Raw genomic sequence first — 27866 nt, forward strand, 5'->3', positions numbered from 1 at the left:
ATGAAATCATCAGTCAACTGATCATTCCTGCAGAGGACACAGAGACACTGAGGAACCAGGAGACACTCTCAGTCCTGCAGAGGACACAGAGACACTGAGGAACCAGGAGAGACTCTCAGTCCTGCAGAGGACACAGAGACACTGAGGAACCAGGCCAGAACCCAAACCCAGGATAAAGAGGTTGAGTGAATGTGGTGTTGAAGGTGTGGAGGTGGATCAGTGAGTCAGAGGAGACTGTGTAGAAGGACAGAGAGCCAGCAGGAATGTCCACATACACTGCTACTCTGTTAGAGACAGAGGAGGAGGAGATGGATGTTCTTCTGTTATTGTGCCAGACAGAGTAACCATCTTCATCAGAGCAGAACAGACTCCAGGACTGATCATTCCATCCAAACACACAGTGTTTACTCTCTCCTCTCCTTCTGATTCCTCTGTAACTCACTGATATATTAACATCTCCTCTCCTTTCGACCTCCCAGTAACAGCGACCAGTCAGAACATTTCTACACAGCAGCTGAACACAGCGGTCAAATCTGTCTGGATGATCAGGATATGACTGATCCTCCTCCACACGTGTCACCTTCCTGTTGTTGTCAGACAGTTTGAGGTTTCTGTGTGCTGTGTTTGTGTCCAGTTCCAGTTCACAGACATCTGATGGAGAGAACAAGACACAATACAGCTGCAGGTTATCATCTGATGATTTATTAACAACTTTACTGACAATAACTGAAAGAAAATCATTCAAACGTTCATTTCATATTCAGCTGTGAGTGATGTTTAACAATCCAGTTCTAACAACATCAACAGTTAGTGAACATGAGAGTCAACATGTCAACAATGTTCAGCTTCTTGTCCTCGTGTTGACCCGATGATGACAGCTGATGATCCAAATCTAGAAACATGAACTGAATAAAGTCTCACTAATAAAACTGTCACATCTTCTTCTACTGCAGCACAAAGCAGCTCTCAACCATCTGCTTTCTAAAACTGCTATTAGCTGATGTTCACTTTATAGAAATACCAGTTTATGTATGAAAAATGAGTATTTATGGTATGTTTGTGTCTGTGTCGTATATATCTGATACCAGGTCTCCCATCAGGGAGGAACTGAAAGATAAATCTACCTCAGCTCACTTTATTCACCTTTTAAAACATATTTGTGACATTAATTATGCCGTGTTCTGTTTATGAACTGAGTTTTTCCAATGCTTATTTATTAAAAACATTCAGAGAAGAAAACTGAAGGCTACTTGAACACAACAACTTATGTGTGAATAAAAAATAAACTGTTGATTAATGTATTAATGTATTTATTAGTTCTGTTGGATCAATGTGTTCAGTTTGTTGAGTTTGTGGATTTTAAATTAATTAATTAAATCCTAACATCTTTCCAGCCACAAAAACAGAAACTTATCTATTAAGAGAAATTTATCTTCGTACTTCAGGCAAGAAAATCTAAAAATCACAAATACTGTTAAATAAATATAAATAAAGTGTTTATTTTATACAGTTAAATACATGAATAAATGGTGTTTCATTTCATAACTGGGTAAATACAATGAAAACTACATTTACCATAATCCTTAGTTTTGAAGTGAAGTGTAAAGTATTGGAGTAATCTAAGTGAATTATTTTCTGTATAGCTACACTCCTAGCCAATCAGATGACTTTGTTGGGGAGTAGAAAAGAAAGGAGGAAGTCAGAGAGGAGATGTAGAGCACGTTGGAGGGAGAAACATGCAGTCAGCAGAGGAGAGAAAAACTAAGTTTAATGTCCAGCTGACTCATGTTTGGAGACTAATGGACTTTTAACGTTTTGGTACAAGTATCATTATTGCAGCTAACAGTCGTGTTCAACTCTCAGTTTGGTAACTTGTTATCTCGTAGTTTGAAGTGAAGTTCAGGCAGGTTAGCTGTGTTTTTATTTCCACTAGCTTTGTAAAAGTGTTAACTGTTAACTGTTGATGTTTAAGCTAGCTCCGCCGTGAGGGACAGTCAGCTGTAAACACCAGCAGCAGCTTTCACCGAGGACCGGGAGGAACCAGGACTTCTCTGGAGGACTAGGACTGTGGTGGTGCCAGAGATTTTCTTTTCCTGGTGCTATGGGGTTGCTCCATGTTTCAGTGAGGGTGATCTGAAATTTAGAGTTTCTCTTGACACACACACAGCCTACACACACACACACACAGGCAGATACACACCCACCTCTGACGCGGTTTACTAAGCGAGCGAACGAGAGAGATTGATTCATGTTTTTTAACTAAAGTTAAAACTAGAGTTGCCGAGACAACAGCACCATAAAACTGTGATTAGCCCACCGAACATATTTCAAATAGCAGCCACCAAGCCGGGTTTAGACAACCATTACTGCAGCTTTCATACAGTAGCTGTTATTGTAGAAGAGTAATGCAGCAGGCCAAATACACCACACACAGCTTAACACACACATTAACACACACACACACCAATCCTCACACAGTATTCATACTTGCACACATGGTCAAAATAATGTAGCCTAGTCATATCTGCACCGCCTATGGTCTGGATTGAATATTGCAATAACAATATTATTACAATGAATAAACCGATGTTAAAGGCCAGATTGCTTGTTGGCCAACATTCTTGTATTGAACCAACTGAACATTAACTTGAACATAAAAGGCAGTTATATTTTAAAGTGTTAAAGTTTTCTACTGATCTTTTCTTCCAACTATCTCAAACAATCTCTGAGTGTCTTTCGTGGTGTGTTTATTGTGGCATTTGATATCGAGATGAGGATAAAACAACTTATTGGCCCTCATTTATCAACCGTATCAAACCTAGAAACCAGATATGAGCGCAGAAATCATCTTATGACAGGCTTTATGTGTGATTCATGAAACGTTTGTATCACACCAATCAGAGCGTAAGAATGGTCTTACGTTGATAAATGCAGCGGCTGGAAACCATCGTCATTTAAATATCACGGCCCAATATATTCTGGGTTTTGAGGCCCCTACAATTTACGACATGGCGAGACGTAATCCGGCTGAGAAGCGGAACTTCTCAGAGGTGGAGATTGAAACCCTGATATCTCAGATTCATTTTTACTAACGTGTGTACTATTTGGCAGCCTGAAAACTGGTATTAAAGGCTGTAGAAAGAATGGGGAATGGAAAGAGATCACTGATGAGGTCAACAGTGTTGCCGTAGTAAATCGGACTCCAGCTGAAGTTTATCTAATTTATACATTTGACATATGTATTCTATAGTCCTAATAGTAATATACAGGCTTCTATCTCTTAGGCCTACATGTAGGTGTGCTTATATTTGAATAAACACACGGTAGCGGAGTTTATGCAGTGTCTTTTATTTTACTCGTGTTTTTTTTCATGAGTCAGAACGAGACAACAGCTGAGGGAGAGCGCTTGTCCCCCCGTGCTGGACCACCACCCCGACCCTGTCTCCTGACAGCAGAGCGGCTGGAACAACAAGCCGAAATAACTCGGTCAATGGCAGAAATAAATCATTCACGACATAAATAAAAATGTTGTGCATCGTCATGTTTCCTGTATTAAATATCATTGCCAAACATAACGCTATAGGCTACCTTTTAAACGCGAGGAATAGGCTAAAACAATGTTGCAGACTTTTTCTGCCGTGTATAGTAGCGTCCCCCCCCCCACTGATGCGAGCCATCTGCCCTTAATCAATCCGATGGAGCTCTCCACCGTGGCCCGTGCGCACGTGTGCACTGTTGTACCGGCTCATAGAGGTCTTCTAAAAGAGACAGATCTGCCATTGCTGATAAGTGACCAACTGATGACTTCTTCTTCTCCTGTTAAACTGATTATATGCTGCACCGCAAGGCCACACTGACGCGAAAACTTGCGTACACGAGTTCAGACCAGACGTGAGATTTTATCTCAGCCTACGCTCACGTTCACATTGATAAATGGCGAGCTTTGCGTAGGAATCGGCGTACACCCGTCCTACGCCTGTTTTAGGTCGTACGCCCGTTTCATAAATGAGGGCCACTGTGCGGCCCTATGGAGGACAGTGTTCATTAGCTGCTGTGGCTACTGCCTTGTATCAGGAGGGACTCCGCCGCCGGACCTGAGAGCCACACAGACGGTTGCCTGGTGAACCTGCAGCCTGCAGAGGTTTCATCAGTCCAGCTCGTTGACTCTACTCGGCTGATTTCTTCTTCGTTAAGAAACGGGGCGATTCTCCACATTGGGAGTGTCACTGAAACAGCCCATTTGTGTAACATCCTGTTGTGTTCTTAAACCCCACAAAAAGAAAAAGTAGACTTCATATTTCACAGTTACTGTTTTCCATCAGAACGTTATAGATCTTGATGTTTCCGACTAGGGCTGGGCGATATATCGAATATACTCGATATATCGCGGCTTGTAGTCCGTGCGATGTAGAAAATTAATATATCCTGAAACTCGCGGACATTTTTTTTCCTTTGTTTTTTCCCCCTCTTGTCCTGTCCAGCATCGAAGCGCAAGCATAATGATTACCTTGATAACCTAAGTTAAGAAGCTTATTTTATTTTATTTTTGATGCTTGCGGCAGCAGGTGATAATGGTTACACATGGAGGAGGACGAATTAATAAAAACAGCACAGGATCCATCGTCTGGCAAGAAGGAAGATGTTGAACAAACAACGGTGATATGCAAAATTTGTCGCAAAAGCATCGCTTCAAAATGTAGCAGTACATCAAATTTATGTCACCATTTGAGAACCCACCCGCTAGAAAATGAAGAGTGCTTGAAACTCCGCACGACAACATCTCAGAGCGGTGCAATATCAAAGAAAGTGCCTGAGCAACCAGCACTCACGCAACTGAGTCTGGCCTCTTCTATTTCCAGATCAACGCCGTACGACAAAAACAGTTAAAAACAGAAGGAGATAACGTGTGCAGTAACCCACCACATCGCGAAAGACATGGCCCCGGTTAATGTTGTTGAAAAGCCCGGGTTCAGAAAGCTCATCAACACACTTGACCCAAGATATAATCTGCCGGGTCGCAAATATTTTGCAGAGAAAGTGCTGCCTGAGTTGTACATTAAAGTGAGGGAAGAGCTGGCCAGTCAGCTTGTAAATGTGACCCACTTCTCAACAACTGCCGACATATGGAGCAGCCGAACATGCGAGCCATACCTCAGTTTGACTGTCCACTATATAGACAATTGGGAGTTGAAAAGCAAGTGCCTTCAGACAAGCTTTCTTCCTGAGGATCACACTGGCGGGATCATCGCACAAGGCCTTCAAGATGCTCTCATGTCATGGAATTTAAATGAAGCTCGTCAGGTGTGCATCACCACCGATAACGGCGCTAACATCGTCAAAGCTGTGAGCCTGAACCACTGGACACGTCTACAGTGTTTTGGCCATCGCCTGCATCTTGCAATTGGTGAGTATTTCTAACCACTGTGATAAAATAGTAATTATCTTTATTGATATATGAGAATAATGCTCAATCATCACTAAATTAATCACTTAATTATCTCATTAACTTTAACACTTTAATTTTGTGTTTTGAAATGCCATGTGAGTTACAGCATGCCCAAGCGTGCCCTAATGTCTTGTTTTGAAATGTTGTCTCTGACAATTTTGCACAAAACATGCACTTTCTGTTGACAATTTTATGTTTGTGCCACTCACTGTTTAATAAATACAATTATGTTAACTTTGACTTAGTTGTGATATCCCCTTTTTTGCATGAAAGTTTAAAATTAGCATATATTAATGCAGTATGAACAAGAATGTTTTAATGTAGACATATAGAATCATCATACTGGTGTGATTGTATGCATCAAAGTTTTTAATTCAAGGCTAAGGCAAAATATCAAGATATATATAGCGTATCGTGACATGGCCTAAAAATATCGCGGTATTTATAAAAGGCCAAATCACCCAGCCCTATTTCCAACTGCTCTTGAAGGCAGCTTAATTTCACAGGAGAGAGAGAAAGAAAAGAGACAAGCGAGTGTTTTTCCCCTCAGAGTCAGTGATGTTTCCTGTTTCCTGTACGGGACTCTCCCACCGCCTCAAACCAGAGCTCTAAACACACTGACAAGCCCGATCTCTGGTTACATGATTGGTCACCGCAGCATTACATGGGGATGAGTCGGTCTGGTGTGTCGCAGCTCTAAAGGATTTAAGGATTTGTTCCACAAACTTAAGAGCCCCAAAGGTTAAAGGTCCAATATGTAATATTTGTACTGTAATAAATCCAAAAATGACACCAATGCCTCATTAGATATTAAGGAAACATGTTAAACTGAAATACTATCTTTTCTGGCAACAATGCTAATTTCAGTATTTTTTCTTTTTGAAATTTACATTCCGTGAAGGAATTTATGTTTATGTTTTGATCTGTGTGTTGTTCAACGGCCCAGTTTGACAGACAGGCCGGGTTGCCAGATATACCTGTAAAAACGTAAACCCAGCGCGCTACAGCTGTAACGGTAGTACAGCCATGAAAGCAGCAAACAAACGAACCGGATCAACGGAGATAGATTCTACATGACATAAAAAAAGAAAACAGCATGTTTCTAACAGTTGCGTGACCAGAGACGTAACAACCCCCTGGTAAATATTGGAGATGTATTTGAAAGATGGAGACAGCTTAGAGCCCAAAAGGACGCAGAGTTGGCTTATTTTCTCCTGAACAGGTAAGCATTAGCTTCATGCTAATTTATCACAGCTACTAGGGACGGGCATTTTTTGTCATTTCAACATTTGTGTACTCACATTGAATTATATAGCTAGAGTAACCGAGTTGGTTACTCGCAAAAACAATTGAGACATAGCCAGTAAAGTGATCCCGACTGGTCCTGGCTAACGCCACCATGCTAACCCTGCTAACTGTTAACGTTACCGGGAGGACCAGGCAAGCAACCCATGGCTGTTTACAGCGTGTAGCCTCTTAGTAGTTATTTTAAACCACGAGAGGGGGGCTGTAAATCGGAAAGAGAGGACTGTGAGTTTGCAGTGTGTTTAGGGATTGTTGCCGTAATTCTAAGCCAATGAAGTGTGTTCCGTCGGCAAGGTAGTGGTATTTTTAGCGTTTCGTATTGTAATTCTAAGCCGAGAAAGTGTGCCTGACTGGCGTGTGGAGAGAACAGTGAGGTTGTTGTGTTTTCAGCGGTTCATACTGTAATTTTAAGCCGAAAAAGTGTGTCTGTCAGTTGGTTACAGAGCTCCACGTGAGCACGGGCTTTTATGACTGTCAATATAGCCAGCATCTAGCGTTAGCTACTCCGCTGTGCTGTGGAGTAATGTCTGGCTATGTGAGACTAGCATCTAACGTTAGCTACTTCGCTGTGCTGTGGAGTAATGTCTGGCTATGTGAGACTAGCATCTAACATTAGCTACTCCGCTGTGCTGTGGAGTAATGTCTGGCTATGTGAGAAAAGCGTCTAGCAACATTGTTGTGAATGCTGTGGTCTCAGCCTGGCAACCCCCGTGAACCGTGGGCAGGAGGGGGCGGGGGAAACGACTCTCCAGTATTTTGAAATGGTAGTGCAGTAACTATTTTAACCGCTAGCCGCCAGTATTACATACAATATTACATATTGCACCTTTAAAAACCAAAGATAGGGTTGCACAATTAATCAAATTTTAATCACAATCACAATTATGGCTTCCCACGATCAAATTTGCGTGATCGAGCGATATTTAAAATGTGTCATTCCCTTCATAGAACAGTTTTTGCAAAGCCAGTCTAGCGCTCCATAAACCACTGTCTGATCACATGTCTCCATGAGCCAATCAGAGTTGTTCCCTGCACCGTGCAGCTTAGTTTCTAGATGTAGACCGTCACAGAGGACAGAGTAAAGGGAGGAAAATTCCACAACAGGTAGCAGTCGGTCATCATAAGCTGGTTACGATGTTTACCAGTTTACAAGTAAACGCAACATTTTGTCCCTGTCTGTGTTGTTTTTCAGACAACAGCAGTGACCAGTGCTAGTTTGTGTCTTTTAGCTCGTAGCTTTAGCAGCAGACTGTTGTACGTCCCGCTGTTGGAATCCTACAGTGAAATACAGACACACTACACTGTTTAGCTGTCAGCATTTTAGCCCTGTTTAATCCAGTTACTACTGTTGCTAATGATAGGCTAAGGTTACCTGCTGTGTAACGTGTTATTAGTGTTTACTAGCGTGACATGAAGCGATGTTTATGCTGCCTCTAACGTGGGTTTTGGAGCATCAAACCGCAACGCAGATATGTAAGTGGCAGTGTAATGAGCCACAGAAATCCACGTAGCTATTTTGTCTGGTAGATACCAGGCACCACATGCGCCGTTAACGTGAACAGAAAATTGCGATGCCTGTATCTTTCACAGCAAACGTGCATGTGTGGAAAGCAGTCGCACAACAGCTGAAATGGCATACTTCTTCACAGTATCCTTCAATAAAGGAGGAATGTAGCACAATATGGATGTATTAGCAGGAATGTAGCACAATATGGATGTATTAGTAGGAATGTAGCACAATATGGATGTATTGTAGGAATTAGCACAATATGGAAGTAGGAATGTAGCACAATATGGATGTATTAGTAGGAATGTAGCACAATATGGATGTATTAGCAGGAATGTAGCACAATATTGATGTATTAGCAGGAATGTAGCACAATATGGATGTAAAAGCAGTTATAATTATATAATTATGTGACAATAAAATTTGTTTTGGCTAAAATCAACAAATAATCGTGATAATTAATTGTGATCTCAACATTGATCAAAATAATCGTGATTATCATTTTGACCATAATCGTGTAGCCCTAACCAAAGCGCTTCGTTACATTTGGAACATTTAAAAAGGTTAAACTGGTTAAATCCAAAAAAATATAAATTATAAATAAAATATAAATAAAAAAAGTAACTTATATTTGATAAGCTAAAATCATCTAAAGCATTGGTTACCTCTGGTGTGTTCTTGTGAGAGAAAGAAAGGAGTTTTGTTTTATTTTAAAGGGTAACTTACCTACGTACAATTTAAGTCAACTGCCAAAGTTTCATATTTAAGGCGAGACACGGCAGGCAAAAACATCGTTTTTTTTTCATTGGTCAATTTTGAGATTTTTGGCTATTTGTGTTCAATAACATGTCTTCTTTCAGACATGTGGTGAAAAAAAGTCAAAAATACACATTTAGGTCTTTATTTTACTATACTTTGTCTGATGGCGTTGGTAGATTTCTCATAAATTCAAGAAAAGTTGGCGTTCTAAATCATCCCGCTGCTCCGCGATCGCTGTCTGCACCCTGTCATCACATATACCGTTGGAAAGCTCTCTTTCTCCTCTACAGTGCTGTCTGATCCAAATATGGTCACTTCCTTTTCATCAGCAACCAATCGTGAAAGTAAAAGGGGGGATTTAGCGCTAAATGCGCAATCTCATTGGTTGATGACAATTCCTGACAATGTGATTCGCTTAGAATGGTCACGTGACGCGCTCTGACATTTCCGCGGTAGTTCAGAATGTCAAAATAAATGCGTCAAAAACAGTCGAAAATCACCTCAGAGAAGACGAAAACAGTTGCTATTAGCAAGAAGACTCAGGGGATTACACACTAAGACACCAGATGATGAAATGTCTTCACGTATTACGTCAATGTGTAAACTATCGTTCAGAAAACAGGAGTTATCAGACAGCAGCAGTTTACAGAAATGTATGGCCTACATGTCATATATTAAATATGTAGGTGTCACATATATACTATTCTACTATAATTACTATAAAATACTAAACAAATCTATAATTTTGGGATCCTAATGTGGTTGTGAGTCCCTCAGGCTGTGGCAGGAAGATCCATATTCAGCTGTCAGTAGAGTTGCTGTCCCCACTCGTAGGAGAACTACCAGCTTCTCTTCTGGTGTTAACTTTGGGAAGTTTTATTTTTTTGGCTATTTTTCCAAGGTGTAAATCTCTTAGTGAAGATAGTTTTCACAGTGGAGGAGGAAGGTCATCTCTTTCTGATCCAGTTGGTGGTCACTGAGCCTGTGTTTAGTCAGGATCCGTCTCTTCTTCATATCTCTGACAGTGTGAAGATAATGTGTCAAATAACAATTCAGTCTACTTTGATTGCTTTCTCCAATAATCGAAATATTGGTCTTTTGAATGATCACCATAAGAAGCTCATCCCTGTGTATCACCGGATGTCCAGTGACAGTGCAGCATGGAGGCACCAGATGCCAACGCATGCCTCAACTTGGTTACATGGACCCAATGTCCAAAAATAGTCTTTGTGGGGAAAAGCAGGGTTGAGGCTGCAGCCAGTATGACTATTTCTACATTCACTGAGTGTGCCTCTGCCATGCTGGCTGTGATGGAGAAATTGTGGCTTCAGAGCACAGCCTGTTAATGCTATGAAGGATGACGACATGGTTAGGATCTCAAAAGCCAATAGTGTCCATACCGCCAGTGCAAAGTGGAGCTTAAAAGTGTAAGCACAGCCAAAAAAGTGAAAAGACACCAGCAGGAGATGGAGGAGGGCCCTACATATGGTACTGGCATGGATATGTATACTGTAAACTAACTTGGGGGAACCAGGCTGTGTAATGGTTGTGTTCTGCCAGTTTGAAGTTAGTGATGTAATGGTCTTCAGTTGAAGGCCATGTTGATGCGTTGTTTTGGATGTTAAGATCAGTGATGGATGAAGCAATAATGAGTTTTGGATGTTAAACAGTGTGATACATGGATCTTACTTGGACCTAAAGTATATGTTGTCTTTAATTCATGGTTTTCAATAGAAATTAGTGGAATTTTGCCATGAAAATCTTTAAAGGCCGTTTTCTCAAAATGAGTTTTTTCTCACACTCGGCGGGATGATTTTTCACTTCTGTAGCACCTACATACACCACACTTTACAGTTGTATTCCTAACTATATTGTGAAGGTTTGTTCAGAGGGATTTGTTGATTGTTGATCTTAGCCTGATTTATGTGACATTTTATGCCTAAAAATAGGGCGGAAATCAATTTTTAAGGCTATTGGCAGTATTTTCTGATTTACTAGGTAACAAAAGGAGATATTCATAATCCCCTCTGGGTAAATCTTTTCATTAAATATATCAACAAAATACAATAATAATTTTGAACCTTGTTTTTTTCAATGGTCAGATTCGTCACGTCAAAATATATGCAAATTAGCGCATATTTAATTAGATATAGCCTGATTAGCATATTTAAAAATAAAATTACAGAAAACTTGCAATACATTTATTTCTCCTATTCATGTGAGTAATAAACTGGTAAAGTTTCATGGTGATATCTGTAAGTTAAAAATGTTACCCTATTCACCTGTAGTGTCTCGCCTTAAGTGAAAAAGGGTTAGAGGACATTTGCTTGAAATGTATTCGGACGCGTAACTATCGAAAGCAGGGTAAGCGGTGCTTATGGGCCCGGACCAATCAGAGCAACACTGGAAGATATTGATTGACAGCCGGGGCCCCCTATCACATTTTCATTACTTGCGACAATCCCAGCAGTCCCACCTGCAGCCACTGACCAAGCGGGAGTGAGAACAGGTCAAATTAATTTCCTAGTTTCTGTTATGAAGACGAGACGTGTGTGTGACTCGAACATCTCACATTTACCAACAAAACGTACAGCGATAGACCGTCCTGCCAACATGGAGACATTTTAACATCAATGTACGCTGTCACTGAAGCTGCTGCTGTTTCAATACTGTCGGCTCTCTGCAGCGGGGGGGCTGCTGCTCCATTTCCCCCCGACTGATGACTGATGCACACACACACACACACACACACACACACACACACACACACACACACACACACACACACACACACACACACACACACACACACACACACACACAATCACACACAGTGGATGCAGGAAAAAAAACGCAGATGAGACGACACAATGACCTAAATTGAACCCAGCTACGCTCGTTATTCTAAGTGCAATGATAAGTTAAAGTCCAATAAGTCCTTTACCAAACCGTATGAATGTGTGTCCCAGCCCAGGATAGGAAATTAACTAACAATGTAAAGATCAACAAGCCACTGATAGTGACAAATATGTTCATATTTGATTAATTGAATAAATTATAATTTTTTGTCTTAAATCCACCAGCCCCTTTCATATTATACCAACATTTGCAGCATCCTGAGCCTTTTTGGTAAGGTTCCCTAGGAAATCTCAGCTCAGAGTAATTAATTAATAATAATAATTATTATTCCCCAAAACAAGTATATATATACTATACTATATTTTTTTGCAACTTTCACTGTCTTCTACAACTTAATTGCAACAAACATACAAAAGACATTGCAACTTTTATCGCAATTTTTTACAAAAGCTCCCGTGACATCAGGCATTTTGGGCCGCAACAATCTCAAAACAGGACGCGAAATCCTGGAAGGATGTCCTTGTGTGATTTTTCATGTGTTATGGTGCGCATTCACCCGTGTTTTTGTTGTTGTTGTGGTGCACGTAGGCTACTCCTGATTTTGTCAGTCATCTCATCTCTTATATGTAGTGTCTCTATGATCCTATCCTGTCCTATTCATGGTAGCCTACTCGTGGACATTGCACCATCATCACGTGCTATAGTAGGGGGGCCCACCTTGATAATCCTGCTTAAGGGCCCGGTGTTGGCTCGTTACGCCATTGAATGTATTGGTAGCAATCATTTTCTCTTTAAGGGCATCGGCACATGTTAAGAGTTTTATTTGAGACTGTAAAAGCAGTAAAGATGTTTATGTATAACATAAAGGGATATCTTGAAAAAAAGACTAAAACAAAATATTTGAATACGACACAAAAAGATAATCCAGAATAGTAAAATACATTTCTTTGTGTTGTACATTTTACCTGGCTGTCCTGAACATTTCATTTTACTACGGTTTACATTTAAAATACTTGACATTTGTTTCTGGGGAAATACCGATATATCTCATAGTGTGTTGGGTAGTTCAACAGTGGAGGCACCACGCTATTGTTTCTTGATTATTTCTTCATAGTTACTTATGCCTATAATAATAACATCCACTGGTAAAGGGAGATTTAGCCAATTCAACATCAACTACTAAGCACTCAGGATCCTGTTCAGTAAAACATTGAAATAGAAAGTAACCTCATCTTATAATATACTTCCAGCGCCGGGAAGGGGTTAAACTAGTGTAACACACAGCTGAGTTCTCTTAGAGCAAACTTAAAACACACTCACACTTCCTCAGACCAGGTCTCAGTCTCTGAGGTCCACCATGTTCCACCCTGCAGGAAGAAACAAAGACGTAATCAACTTCATACTCCAGGGCTGTGGATAATTGCAAGGTTTAACCATCATAGTGTGAAATGAGACGGAGAGAGACTACGTTGACTCTGCAGCTTGTTCAAGTCAAACTCAGGGCAATGCTGCTAAAGCTGTCACGGTGTGGTTACACTTAAGCCCCATACATATGATATGCGATTTTCAGAGTAAAGCGCAGAGAGCAATGCGCAGCGCAGGGAAACGTCATCAATTGTGGCAAGGTAGCTATTTCCCATTGCTAGGTAACGACTTTCCATTATCTCATTGGTTGCACCTTCGAAAGATCAGCAGCAACTAGGTCAAAGTTTAAATAATTTGAACTTTGAGCACAGCACAAAGCGGCAAATCTGAGACGTGGTGCACAACGCCAGCGGTAGCGCAGTACATAGTTGGATGCCACCGCCCTCCCCGTAGGAAATCAATGGAACAACCGCCGCAGAGCGGTTTTGCCGCCTATCATGTGTAGGCGGCTTTACTCTGAGACATGTACAACAGCATTCTCTATGCCCTGATGACGGACTGAAATGCTGGGGGTTTGGAGGGGTTTTATTTAGTTTGTGTGTAAAATGGTCTAAATAAATGACATGTAAATAGGATAAAAGGTTTTGCTTATTTTTCTAACTTAATTCAATTATTTTATAAGCTATCTAAAAAGGTCCTGTTTTCAGAGTTTCTCACTTAGTGACAAAAAAAAGTGTTCATCCGTCCATACCTTAGAGTGTCCAGTCTCCAATTTGGATCCTCCAGTAAAATAAAAAGCAGCTTCACTCCTGAGTCTCCTAGATGATTGTAGCTCAGGTCCAGCACTCTCAGATGAGAGGGGTTGGATCTCAAAGCTGAGGCCAAAGAAGTACAGCCTTCCTCTGAGATCATACAGCCTGAGAGACTACACACACACACACACACACACACACACACACACACACACACACACACACACACGGTCAATTCAGGTACGACATGGCCACAACCCAGGAGCAATATATAACTACCCTTAGTGCTAGAAATGGGTGGGGCTTTACAGTCCAGCTGTACACAACAATAACTAATGGTGTGTAGCTACTTTAAATTGTCATTGTCCAGTAGAGAGAGAAAGAAAAATAAACCTTATTTTATAATTGTTTTGCAGTGATTACATTCTAAAGCTCAAATAAATAATCAGATGATTTTGTGGAGACTGATTTCTCCTCCTCTGCGTATTAATTGCAGCAGCTAGATAAGGAAGAAGGTTTATGCTAGTATCGGTTTTCGACTGGGAATGCATTGAATCGCTCCATCCTGCTGTTGTTGAAGCTGCCTGTACAAACCCAGCTTAATTAGTGAGTCACTAATTTTAGGCTCAGAGCTGAATGCTAAATGTAGCCAATTTTGCATTGCTTCTAATGATATTTCTCCATTCTGACTTAATGTGCATTGTGTAGGACTTTTATGTCTTACTGTGATGTCAACATGCCTATCCTGATTTGGTCTGGTTTCCCCATGGGCAAGTAACTGTCAATGTATTTGATGTTGACTTTAATTATGTGAAAAATGTGTAATGTTACTGGGGAACATACATTCCGGTGTTAAAGACACTATACTATTTAATATAATGTATTTTTATATAGCAGAAAGGCCTTAGAAGCTGAGGTTTTAATTTATTTATGTTATATCTTACTGTGAGAGAGACAAGGCATTGTAAGACATGTATTGTCATACTTTTGTTAAAAAAAACTTTCCACTATATGATCACAGTTAAAGCAAGTTTAATAAAGAGCAGAACTCCTGATAACTGTTTCTATGTCTGTCTGTGATGTGGACATGCCTATCCTGATTCAGTGTGGTTTCCCCATGTGCAGATCCACATACACAACGTAGTGAGACTGTCAAAGGGGATCGTCACATCGGCTTGAGCCTTCCTCAGGGTGTAGCGAAGGTAAGCTGAAAAGAGTAAAGGAAGCTAAAAAGAGAGCAGAAGAGAGTAGCTGAGCTTCCGCCAGACAACTCTGACTTGCATTTAGACGTTGCAGAGAGTTTTGCGAAATAAAAAAGGGCAGGACAGCGTTTGGCCTTCTTGTATTTGGACTATTAAGTAATACTAGCTGGTTGCTATGTCTTGTGTTGTTGCACCTTTGGCTCTGTTAGCAGAGTTGTTGAGTCGCTAGATTTCGATTACAAGTAATGTCATCATAACAAATGCATGTGTAGAGGTATCGATATTTATGATAGCAGTGTAGAAGTAAATTACTGTGAAACTGTAGGGAAAAAAAATATTAATGTTACACAATGTTGCTTTAACTTGCATTGTTACTCAGGTCCTAACTGAACACCAACCTGAGAGTTTCCAGTCTGCAATGTGGACACTTCAATCCAGAGGACAGATGATAAACTCCTGAATCCTGCAGGTTGTTATTACTCAGGTCCAGCTCTCTCAGCCTAGAGGACTGGGAGCTGAGAACTGAGGAGAGAGCTTCACAGCTTCTCTCTGACAGGTTACAGCCACTCAGTCTGAAAAGGAATCAGCAACAGATAAGAACACAGATATAAACAAACAAAAACAAATTCTAATTAAAGAAAAACTAAATTAATCTGTATAGTTCTGTGTGCACGTACAGAGCTTTGTTGGAGGCTTTGACCACTGGCAGCAGCCTCAGAAGAGCCTCCTCTGAAGCAGAGTATTTCTTCAGGTCAAACACATCCAGATCTTTTTCTGATGACAGTAAGATGAAGACCAGAGCTGACCACTGAGCAGGAGACAGTTTATCTGTGGAGAGACTTCCTGATGTCAGGGACTGTTGGATCTCCTCCACTAGAGAACAATCATTCAGTTCATTCAGACAGTGGAACAGATTAATGCTTCTCTCTGCAGACAGATTCTCACTGATTTTCGTCTTGATGTACTCAACTGTTTTCTGATTGGTCTGTGAGCTACTTCCTGTCTGTGTCATCAGACCTCGTAGGAGAGTCTGACTGGTCTGCAGTGAAAGACCCAGGAGGAAGCGGAGGAACAAGTCCAGGTGTCCATTCAGACTCTGTAAGGCTTTGTCCACAGCACTCTGATGTAGACAGTTTACTTTAGGTTTGACTCTGAAGGCATTAAGCAACCGGGATGTTGATTCTTCTTCTGACAGCAGGTTGACTCCAGAGTTGATGAATGAAAGATGGACATGAAGAGCAGACAGGAACTCCTGAACACTCAGATGGACAAAGCAGAACACCTTGTCCTGGTACAGTCCACTCTCCTCTTTAAAGATCTGTGTGAACACTCCTGAGTACACTGAGGCTTCTCTGATATCGATGCCACACTCTGTCAGGTCTGATTCATAGAAGATCAGGTTGCCTTTCTGCAGCTGCTCAAAAGCCAGTTTTCCCAGAGACTCAATCATCTTCCTGGTCTCTGGACTCCAGTGTGGATCTGTCTCAGCACCTCCATCATACTTGATGTTCTTCAGTTTGGACTGAACCACCAGGAAGTGGATATACATCTCAGTCATGGTCTTGGGCAGCTCTCCTCCCCCTCTGGTCTTCAACACCTTCTCCAGAACTGTAGCAGTGATCCAGCAGAAGACTGGGATGTGGCACATGATGTGGAGGCTTCTTGATGTCTTGATGTGGGAGATGATTCTGCTGGCCTGCTTCTTGTCTCTGAATTGCTTCCTGAAGTACTCCTCCTTCTGTGGGTCGGTAAAACCTCTGACCTCTGTCACCATGTCAACACACTCAGCAGGGATCTGATTGGCTGCTGCAGGTCGTGTGGTTATCCAGAGGCGAGCAGAGGGAAGCAGTTTCCCTCTGATGAGGTTTGTCAGCAGCACATCCACTGAGGTGGACTCTGTAATATCAGTCAGGATCTCAGTGTTGTGGAAATCCAGAGGAAGTCGACACTCATCCAGACCATCAAAGATGAACACAACCTGGAACTCTTCAAACCTGCAGATTCCTGCTTCTTTGGTTTCACTAAAGAAGTGATCAACAAGATCCACCAAGCTGTACTTTTTCTCTTTCAGCACATTCAGCTCTCTGAAAGTGAATGGAAATATGAACTGGATGTCCTGGTTGGCTTTGTCTTCAGCCCAGTCCAGAGTGAACTTCTGTGTTAAGACTGTTTTCCCGATGCCAGCCACTCCCTTTGTCATCACTGTTCTGATTGGTTCTTCTCTTCCAGGTGGGGTTTTAAAGATGTCTTCACATCTGATTATTGTTTCTGGTCTGTCTGGTTTTCTGGATACTATTTCAATCTGTCTGACCTCATGTTCATCATTGACCTCTGCAGTTCCTCCCTCCATGATGAAGATCTCTGTGAACATCTGATTCAGAAGGGTTGGGTTTCCTGCTTTAGCAATCCCCTCAAACACACACTGAAACTTTTTCTTGTGGTTAGACTTGAGTTTACGCTGACAAACTTCAGAATTACTTCCTGAATGAACACACAAACAAGGAAGATCAATAAGTCAAAGAACATATTTCAACATTAGATGTCCTCAAATAATTAGCATATATTTAATGCATATTCTCAGACATTAGTAAATGTCCCATTTTTAAATCTGTTAAAATCCTCTTACTGCTCTGCAGACTGTCAGCCAGCTCCTCCTGCTTCATTCTCCTCAGGAAGTGCAGTGTGATCTTCAGAAATGCCTCTCTGCTCCTTCTCCTCTGTTCTTCATCCTCATCCTCACCATCCAAAACCTTCTCATCCTCCCTTTGACTCTCTAAGTATTCTGGGTAATCTGGACTCAGAACCTTCTGAAACTTCTTCAGCTCTTTCTTTACAAAAGTGACGATGCTTTCCTCCAACAGCTGGAACAGAATGATAAACTCAACATTTAGTTTAAAGAACTCAACACGTGATTCATCTCTCAGTCTGAAGGCCTGCTGGTTTGAAAAGAGCAGCATGGAGACTATTGGGATCTGAATGGTAGTTTATCATTTAATCTGTAGTTAATAATGACAACTTTATTTTAATATGTACACACCATAAATATGGAGTCCAGGTCTGTTTGCTGCTGCAGGTCAGACTGACCACCGAGGCCCTCTGAGCTCTCTTGGTGAACTCTGTAGAGACAACATCAAGTGTAAGAACATTTAATGATCTGTGCATAGTCCTTATGATGACAAAATGGCAACTGTGTCTATTGAGGTAACACAATGGAGTGTGATGTGGTTCAGAACAATAGTTTAGACACATACATGGATGCGTTCATTGGCTACACCACCAAATGCATCAATGACGTCTTATCGAGGATTACTGTACGAACAATCCTGACTAAGAAGAATCTTTTTTTAACAGGGACAGCAATGCCACAATATGAGCCACTAAAGGGCAGAAGGGTACTTCACAACAACAGTTTTCTTTTTAAAGAGGTGCAATTGAATACACCATTAGTTTGAGGATTTGTTTGGAGCCGACATGTTTTACCTTCGTTGTTTGTTTCTATAACTCACTCACAGGGAAGGCAAAATGTTCCCACACCATTGACTTCAGGGAAGCAGGAGGATTTTCCAGTTCTGTTGTGTTGCATCTCCAACTCTGATGAGTAAATGTTACCCATTGTCTTTAGCTGCATGCTACCAGCCGGTAAGCTAAGTTGTGTCTGTTTTTTTCTTTGGTCGTGCGCAAGTAGGCAAGGGTGTAGAGAGAAAACAATACTGAGGGAATTGTAGGTGGTGCTCATGATTTAGATAGTCCAAATAGAAAGCTCATTTGGATAAATTCTGGAATTTAAAATCAAATTGTGACATGTAGCATATTGACAAATGCCTACAACACAGGGTTTTTGGAAGTACAATAAATCAGGTATGTGCTCCGGAGAGCTATGAGTAGTGTGAAGTAGTCTGGATCAATAGAAGTATATTTCCAGTATAATTGTCTGACATCTGGCGCATGCCCTTCACCTTCTGATCTTTTTGTTGCCGTTCTCCAAATCGCTTTGCTACGGGAAACAACAACACCTAGCCAGAGGTGGAAAGTAACAAAATACATTTACTCATGTTACTGTATTGAGTAGTTTTGTTGTGTATTTTGTATTTTTCAAGTAGTTTTTAAAATCTGTATTTTCAAATGTACTTGATTACATTTTGAGTGAAGCATTGTATTTCGCTACATTACAAATCCCATCCGTTACTGAGTAAAAAAAAAACGAAAGGAAGAAAATAAATCGTGCCCGGAACGACTACACCAGACCATAGACTGTAATGCACCCTGAATGCACCAGCATTTTTTTATTTTGCGCGAACGTATGCAGGTTCTTCTTCTCTGGTTGCAAGTCGCAATTAAAAAGAAGTAGAAGAACAACTGCAATGTGTCGCTCTGTCGGACCCATGGAAACGGTCGGACCTGGAACTGAGTGGGAGACGTTAGCATGGACGTAAATGAGCTGTTATCCCTAAAAAATGACTTGACTGATGCAGAATCAAGGGGGTAAGCTTCGCTTCAGAACTCGAGCCATCTATGGCGCCATTTTGTTGCTAACTGGCCATCACCTCCTGTTAGCATTCCGCTGACCGCCATTTTTTTTTTACGTCACTTGACTGCGAATAACTTTACATCTGAAGCGTTTAAAGACTCTATTTGTCCGTTGTTTATTCCAAAGAAACACGACAATGTATAAAAGGCTTCATTACCTTGTACCTCACGTTATGGCTCCGTAGCTGACGTTTTTGTAAAAATAAGCTAACGATTGTGTCATAACCAAGTGACTTACTGTCGCATAGTAGAGGAATTACTGTATAGTACAGGAGAAGCTCGCAGGCAGTTTTGACTTACATGAGCTGTTTAGGTTTAATTACTAATGTTAACTAGCATGTTAGTTAGCAATAATTAGCCTGTGCCCATGTTATCTCCTTACATACACCTACACTATCTGTAAGATTGGGAATGATTGAGATTTCTCTTGTCACAGCTACCAGAAGACTTACAACTTTCAGACACGTTTCTCACGTCACATTCTCTCAGTTGGAGGCTGCGCAGTAAAGCTGGCCATCACTGGAAAAGTGCTTCTAATAGCCTTCACTGGTCTCCGTCCAGAGCAACGGGGTCTATTGGTCCATTATATACTGTCTATGTGCAGAATGCGCACCGACATCTGAAGCTTTGCTAGTTATGCTGCAAAAGCAACAAGGTATACAGGGATGCAGCAGTCAGGACCAGCTTTGTGACAAACCACAAAATCACCAAAACAGTAAGCCATTTTCTGAGGGGGAGTTTATTAGAGAGTGTTTGGTGGACTCTGCTGCGCTAATATGCCCAGAGGAAAAAAGAGACGTTTGAGAATGTGTCGCCTGACATAAAATGAATATTGAGCAGAATTGAGTTTATCCTATTGGTCCGGCCCTCCACAACAGTCCCTGATTCTCATGTGGCCCCTTGGGAAAATCAATTGCCCACTCCTGCCAGGACAACGTATGTAGGAGACTGACTACATTAATTCACATACATCTAATTAGCTCATACGGGCTACTTAGGTGTGTAGAAGCTAGCTGCTAGTCTGGGCTGTGAACATTATGTTCTGTTTATATTAATATAATTAACAGTCTATGGGTCTAACCCATTTATGGAGTCAAAACACATGATTTGGCATTGATTTGCATTATAACTGTTGTTTGTTTGTAAAGAAAAGAAAGATGGCCTTCAGAACTAACAGTGTATGGTACTTTGACTTTCAATTGATTGTTTGAAAACATTTTATGGGATGGTCTGAACTAAAATTGCAGATTATACCTTTCTAAGGGTCTTAAATAACATGTTGTTGTTACATGTGTATACATTTGTATAGATTTTTCTTTAATTAAAAACAAAATAGTTTTGGATTTATGACCCCTTGTCCTATTTTCACTATATGGGAGAGATCCCCCCCCCCCCATTTAAAAAAAATGTAACTAAGTAACTTTTACTTAAAGTACATTTTAAATAAACTACTTATTACTTTTACTTGAGTAATTTTTCAAATAGGTATTTTTACTTTTACTTGAGTACAATATTTTAGTACTTTTTCCACCTCTGAAGCTAGCAAGCTACAAGCTGAAAATGGCAAGTTTTCAAAAAATTAAGATCGTGCAACAAGGCATTCCTCCTTGGTTCTTTTGGGGAATGATTGTAAAGATTTAAAAATAATGTTTATGGCATTTCTTCTCTAACTGGGACATTTGGGAAAGATTGGTGGGATTGCTGTGGATGATGTACACACGGAGATACACTGGTAAGAGCCAGTGAGGTTTAACCATGTATCAGCTCATTTAAATAGCTCACGTTACTGTATTGTGTCAACAGTTGACTTCATTTAATATTGACTGTGGCGTTCTTCTTTTGTGTTCCACCAAAACAAGTTCTTTCCGAGACTTTTTGCAGAGCCACTGTCGCGTCCGAAGCTTAACGCCGCCCAAAAGATTTGTGATTGGTTCAAAGAAAAGCAAACAACTCAACCTCCTAGGTTGGCACATATTGTTTTTGTTGGGGTTTGTGGAGCCCGGGCTGTCTACAGAGACCACGTTGTTTTACAGTGTGTTCAGGGGACAGGCAGCTAGCAGATAGTGAGGAGATGTTTGCTGTATGTGACAAAAAATGTTGTAGCCTAAAAAACATGTGACATGGCTTAGAGCACCTTTAAGGTGTGTGCAGGTCAACTGGAAGATGTCTTCGTCGACATTTTCAACCTCTCACTGCTCCAGAAAAACATTGAGCATTGTTTTTATGTCATTTTGCTGTGCTGTCCCATTGTGGATGTTTTGTATTATTATTGATGCTCAATAAAAATATATTGAAAAAAAAAAAATCTGATTGGCTTAGCCTGACCCTCAGCCATGTCACCTCCCTCTGAAGTTACAGATAGTTTTGAATTGTTGGTTACACAGAGAAAACTGAAAAACTTGAGATTAAAAATAAAAAACTGTTGGAGCAGGATGTTGTAAAATGCTCTAAATTAACTGCCATGCTCCTTAGAGGAAAGGCCAAGGTTAGCACTGTCAGCGAGAGCAGCACTGATGAAGCAGGACCAGGACCCAGAAGAAGAGACATGACAGGTGCACTATTGGTACGTTTGGCAAAAATATGTGTGCATTAGGTCAAAGTGGGTTTGAGAGGGAATATGCATTTATTATGCTATTATAACAATGTCTTCCTAAACTCATTAATATATGCCGATAATTCTAGTCTATCACAAGTTTACAAGTCTTTTATTTTGTATGTAAATACAGTATGCAACGTATTCAAGTTTATTACTGTTTCTATTGTTATTAGTTAAGTCCAGTCATGGTGGTGATGAGGAGGAAAATGATGAAGAGGAGGAGGACAGGCAGGAGGAGTATGGAGCAGGAGGAACCAGCACAGATACAGTGAAAGGTACAAGTCCAGTGTGCAGGGCTGTATAACTTAGCGTTGGCTTGTTTTGGTCTCTTTATGTAGTGTTATTATTACTACTATTAAAATGACTTCCAAAAAAGGTTCTGATCTGGTTTATTGGCATTTCTTTAAACCGATTAATCTGTTTGGTGGTTCTGGTCCTGGTATCACTGGGCATCAGATCAGAACCTGGCATTGTCAAACCTAGACCATGAAGTTCAGAGAGTCTGATAATAACAAAGTTTTAAATTCTTACCTTTCATCAACAGCTTGTCCATCTTTAAAGTCAATAGGACGATACATAGACCAGTCACTCTTCATGGACACACAGCTGGGTTCAGGTCCAGGTTTCTGCTGCTGCATCCTGATACAAACAAAGACAGTGGATCAGTAACTATTCACCAAAATGTAATCTGATGAAAGATGCTGTCTCATCGTTGGCTCTTTGTTGACTAATGAAGTAAGAAGTTAATTTTATTTATATATTTATACAGTAGGTGTACACTGTGATGTCACTGCTGACCCATTATATCGTTGAGTCCTACAACAGACTACGAAGCTCTGGACCAAGTCTGGATTCTTCTTCTCAGGAGAGTCAGATAATTACAACGTTCACTTTTAAATTCTGACCTTTCATCAACAGCTTGTCCATCTTTAAAGTCAATAGGACGACCCATAGACCAGTCACTCTTCATGGACACAGAGCTGGGTTCAGGTTCAGGTTTCTGCTGCTGCATCCTGATACAAACAAAGACAGTGGATCAGTAACTATTCACCAAAATGTAATCTGATGAAAGATGCTGTCTCATCTCAGTTGATAATCAGTCGTTGGCTCTTTTCTGACTAATAAAGTATATAGTTAATATCATATACATATATTTTCAGTGTGAATCAAGATGGAGGAGTGATGTGAGTGCTGAGCTCTAACATGGAGAAGAGTCCATCATCATCTCACCTCTGAGCTTTGGTCTGGCTGTCATGGTCCCCACACAGAGTGGTTTTAGAGGGAGGGGCTCCCTCCTCTCTGTCCTCACACTGACTCATAGCAGAGTCCTCACCTGCTGGGAGACATGACCTCTGTTACTATAACAAGCTTTTCATCACAGGACACATTAGTCTCTCATTCCTCTCTAACATGTCACAGATACTGTAGAAAACAGAGAATCAGCTGCTCTTTCCTTCAGACACACACAAACCAAGTCTGTCTCAGTAGTTGGAAGATGGCTGTGGGTTGAATACAACACATGACACCAGGAGGATCTAAGTAGTCTGACAAGTTCTGACACATCCTTCATTTCTCACTGATGATTTAAGCTGTCCCCCATCAGATGATGGAGTTCTACTATCTGTCCACTAGATGGAGCTAACTGACCATCTAATGAGATAAAGATCAGCAACATCAAGTCTCTGCTGCTCATGACTGTAAAAACAAAACAAATAGGCTGTTACATTATATCTGGGGCTGAGGGGAAGTAGAAGAAAGGGAAATGGAACTGATGACTTTAGTTGATAATATTTCTGTACTATTACTTTGATAGACTAAATACATTTAGCTGATAATATTTGTGTACTTTTAACTCAGTAATATCTTCAAAAGTAGAACTTTAACTTTAAGGCTTTGACAGTGTGTATTAGTACTTTTACTGCAGTACAGAATAAACATTAGAGACTTCAGACTCTTTCATGAGTTGTGTGTTTGAAATATGAATAATAAGTGAGTTTCAGTAATGTTTGATGAGTCATTTATTGTCCTCACACTAACAGATCACCTCCAGTACTGTCTCACTTTGTCAGCAGAGCTACATTTGATTTCTCAAATATTGATTTGGAAACAGCTCCATTATGGTTAGCATGGTTAGCATTGGTTAGCTCCTGTTGTTAGAGCAGCTGGTGATCCTGAACACGGTGGCTGTTAGGATTACAAGTTGATAACTGTTACAGTTAACTCTAACCAAACTAAACTCTTCTCCAACTAAACACATTTTTACAGTTTAATGAAAGATCAAAAATCTGCTGAAAAGTGATACTTACCAAATGTTTAACGTGGAGCAAACATCTGCGTCACAACAAGACAAAGTCCAAGTAAAAAACTGGAAGTACACCAGTGAGAAAGAGGAAGAGAGGAGGAGAGGGAGAAATGGGATAGTTCTATAAGATCATCTCTCAATGCAAATCAAACCAGCTACTAGGCTAACTGAAATAAAACCAAGCCAGTCTCTACGTATGGTGAAGGGTATGTGAGGATGATTAATCCCAAAGGCCAAGGGAACTTTATCAGGATGCATAGTATCCTGGATCCATGAGATAACTGGCCTTTAAAATAATAATCTGCCTGCCTCTAAGGGAATTTAACATAGGGGTGTGTATACTTATGCCCCCTGTATTTTAAGGGAGAACATTTATTTATTTACGATACATTATTCATTCACAAAGAAAAAATTGGTGTCCTTAAAGGTTGGATTTTTTCCTCATTTTTATTGTATGATAAATAAAATGCTCTTATCCATGTGCTGGTTCGGGCCTCTTGTACCTGTAGATATCAGAGGCTCGTTTAGGTTTTTATGTTAAGCCAAAACGGTTCCGGGGCATGACATAGTTGGTTGCCCACCCCCTCCCTTTATATATCCTTCTTGGAAACCTGGGTGACGCTGTAGGTAATCCGGGAAAGGCCAAAATCTGTAAACTGCAGAAAGAATTAGCAAAAGAGGAAGGTGGCAGAAAAGGATTTGTGTTTTGAGTATTTTCTTTTTATGCCACTTACTTTACATTGTTTTATAATTTTGTAACATTTTGTCAGTGGCGTGGCCTTTTGTTCTTAGTGTAACGAGATCTTGCCATGTGAGAGACGAGCAAATTTGTTTTAGATCTTAGAATCAAAACATAGTCAGAGCTGCTCCACTGAAGGCAGCGCCTGACCTAAAGCCAGATATCTGGTTGTATTTCAGATTTACAAACTATAAAGACAGAGAAGACACATGCAGGTCTTGACTTATATCGCCTGGGACTGTACGGATACAAATACAGATATAAGCCTTCATGCTAACTAACAGAAATAAGTCACTTGTGTCGACATGACGCATACCGTTTCTGCAGCACACCCTCTGAACTAAAGTATTAGTGTCCCTGAAATATCCCAAATTGATATTTAATGGAATCGGAAAAAAATGTATTCCTGAAGTCAGTGCTAATGTGAAGTTATTAATTGAACAAGTTGTATTATTCAGTCAAAGATCAGTTTTACTCCTCTTAATAATGCTTCATACTGTACGATGTTAAGACCTGGAGTTTGGTTCTTTTAAAACAGTAAAACACTTTCACTTCCTTTTTATCTAGAGTCGTTTCTGCTTATTATCAAGTTGCAACATTTAGGAAAAAAAACATGTATCTTTCAGGGTTACAGTACATGTCTTTCAGCCTTTATGTAGTCTCCATAAAATTTGTTAGTGAGTTAGTGAGCAATAAATACGTTTTCTGCTACACTACCATTTCAAAGTTTGGAATCATCTGTTATATTTTAGTTTTAGTTTAGTTTCTTTTCCTTCAATATAAACAATTTGTTCAAATTAAAAACTGCATAATTCAAACATTTGCTTTCATTTTCTTTTGGAATGACAATATTCAAATTTCAATTTAGTCAATCATCACTTTTGTTCTTTTTTAAAATCTTAAATTCAAAACTTTTACTTGAAGCAGAGTACTTTTTTACAGAGTACCTCTAAGTTAAAGATGGGTGGTTCTTCACCCCTGGTTACCTGTAGGGAGGCCAGTGATCCTCTCTCCATCAGCTCCATGACCACACCAAGCTGTGCTGAAAAGCCAGACTTGGTGTTTGGCGGTAGACCCTTGAAGACCCCTAGGACACAAATAACTTCTTCTTGCATCCTCTTGATCTCACGCAGCAAAGATGCATTGGTCCTGTATGTGTTTGTTTGCATTATAAGTGATACACACAACTTAATGTAATTACAAACAGAAAACTCTTTGTAAGCACTTACCCGTCGTCATGACGAAGCACTTTAATGGCCACGTCACAGGCCCACTGACGATGCCTGGCTTTGTAGATTTGTCCGAAAACCTCCGGAGCCAATCACCTTCCAGTCCTGGAGGCTGGAGTCTTCAATAAACTGTTCCATAGTTCACTGTAGTAGCAAATTACTTATTATCATGATAATTAGTTTAGTGACTCCAACATGTGTTTGTACAATGGAAATAAATGCACAAAATCCAAGATGGCTGACTCCTGCTGGGTGACAGGAGATGATAGCAATGATCCCATCAAATTTTGAACATAAAAGAAACTTTATCACAACCCAAAGTGTGCTTTTGGGGGGGGCGCGCTATGGAGCCCATTGACTGCATTCAGTCATTTTACTTTGATACTTTAAGTACATTTAGCTGATAATACTTTTTTGCTTTTACCACAGTAACAATTTCAAGGCAGAACTTCAAGTTGTACTAATAAGTCATTTGATGGTACTTTTACTGCAGTACAGAATGATCTTATGGTAATTCTGTCATGCAGTAAAAGTACAAACAACTCACTGTCAAAGAACAACTGGGTTCTGGATCAAAGCTTTCCGACCAGTTTGGACCCTCCCTGTTTTTCACTGATGTGAACTCAGAGAACATTCTGCTGTTGTTTAGACCTGAGAACTACCAACAGTAATACATGCTAATCATTCTCAAACCATCTCCTTTAACTCAGATGGACACTCATTAGAATCATAGTCTATCTCTAAAAATCTGAAGAACAACCCAGAAAGAACCATTTCTTCTGTCCAGTCAAACAGATTGAATCAAAGTGATTCTGTTCATCAACCATTTCCAGATTCCTCTGGTCAGATTCTCACCTGCTGAAGTCTCTTCAGGTCACTTTCCAGACACTTTCCTCCTTCATGTGTCGAGGAAACTCTGGGAGAGAAGAAGCTGCTCATTGGCCCTCGTCAGTCCTGGTGTCGATGTGCATTTGATCTGAAGACGCCGTCACAGTTCATAACTTCAGAGTCAGAGAGACGTCAGAACCAGTCCAACCTGTCCACACACCCAGTCAGTGTGAGAGAAGTCCCCCATCAGATGATGGAGTTCTACTATCTGTCCACTAGATGGAGCTAACTGACCATCTAATGAGATAAAGATCAGCAACTGGTACAGCAGCAGATATCTCTCCAAGTGGCCTCCATGTCACATATTACTTTGATACTTTAAGTACATTTACCTGTTAATATTTACTACATTAATACTTTTTTACACTGCTTGTTTTTGTCCAACATTTA

The 27866-nt window shown here is 40.4% G+C and overlaps 2 protein-coding genes across 2 annotated transcripts in view; one reads left to right on the plus strand and one right to left on the minus strand.

The window, feature by feature from the left end:
* The window catches only part of LOC114553116 (zinc finger protein 271), a 687947-nt gene that overhangs the window by 121487 nt on the left and 538594 nt on the right, over positions 1–27866 (plus strand). The gene's annotated exons all lie outside the window — the stretch shown is intronic.
* Positions 22–27765, minus strand: LOC114552948 (protein NLRC3). Its single transcript, XM_028574043.1, has 12 exons — positions 27444–27765; positions 23549–23651; positions 23224–23331; positions 22850–22957; positions 18233–18311; positions 17822–18056; positions 15873–17676; positions 15594–15767; positions 13993–14166; positions 13197–13243; positions 182–651; positions 22–27 (listed from the first exon to the last, which is right to left on the minus strand). Exons 2-12 carry the CDS (start codon positions 23635–23637, stop codon positions 22–24), a joined length of 3294 nt encoding a protein of 1097 aa, XP_028429844.1. The 5' UTR covers positions 23638–23651; positions 27444–27765.

The sequence above is a fragment of the Perca flavescens genome, chromosome 3 (genome assembly GCF_004354835.1).
Source record: "Perca flavescens isolate YP-PL-M2 chromosome 3, PFLA_1.0, whole genome shotgun sequence".
Taxonomy (NCBI): Eukaryota; Metazoa; Chordata; class Actinopteri; order Perciformes; family Percidae; genus Perca; species Perca flavescens.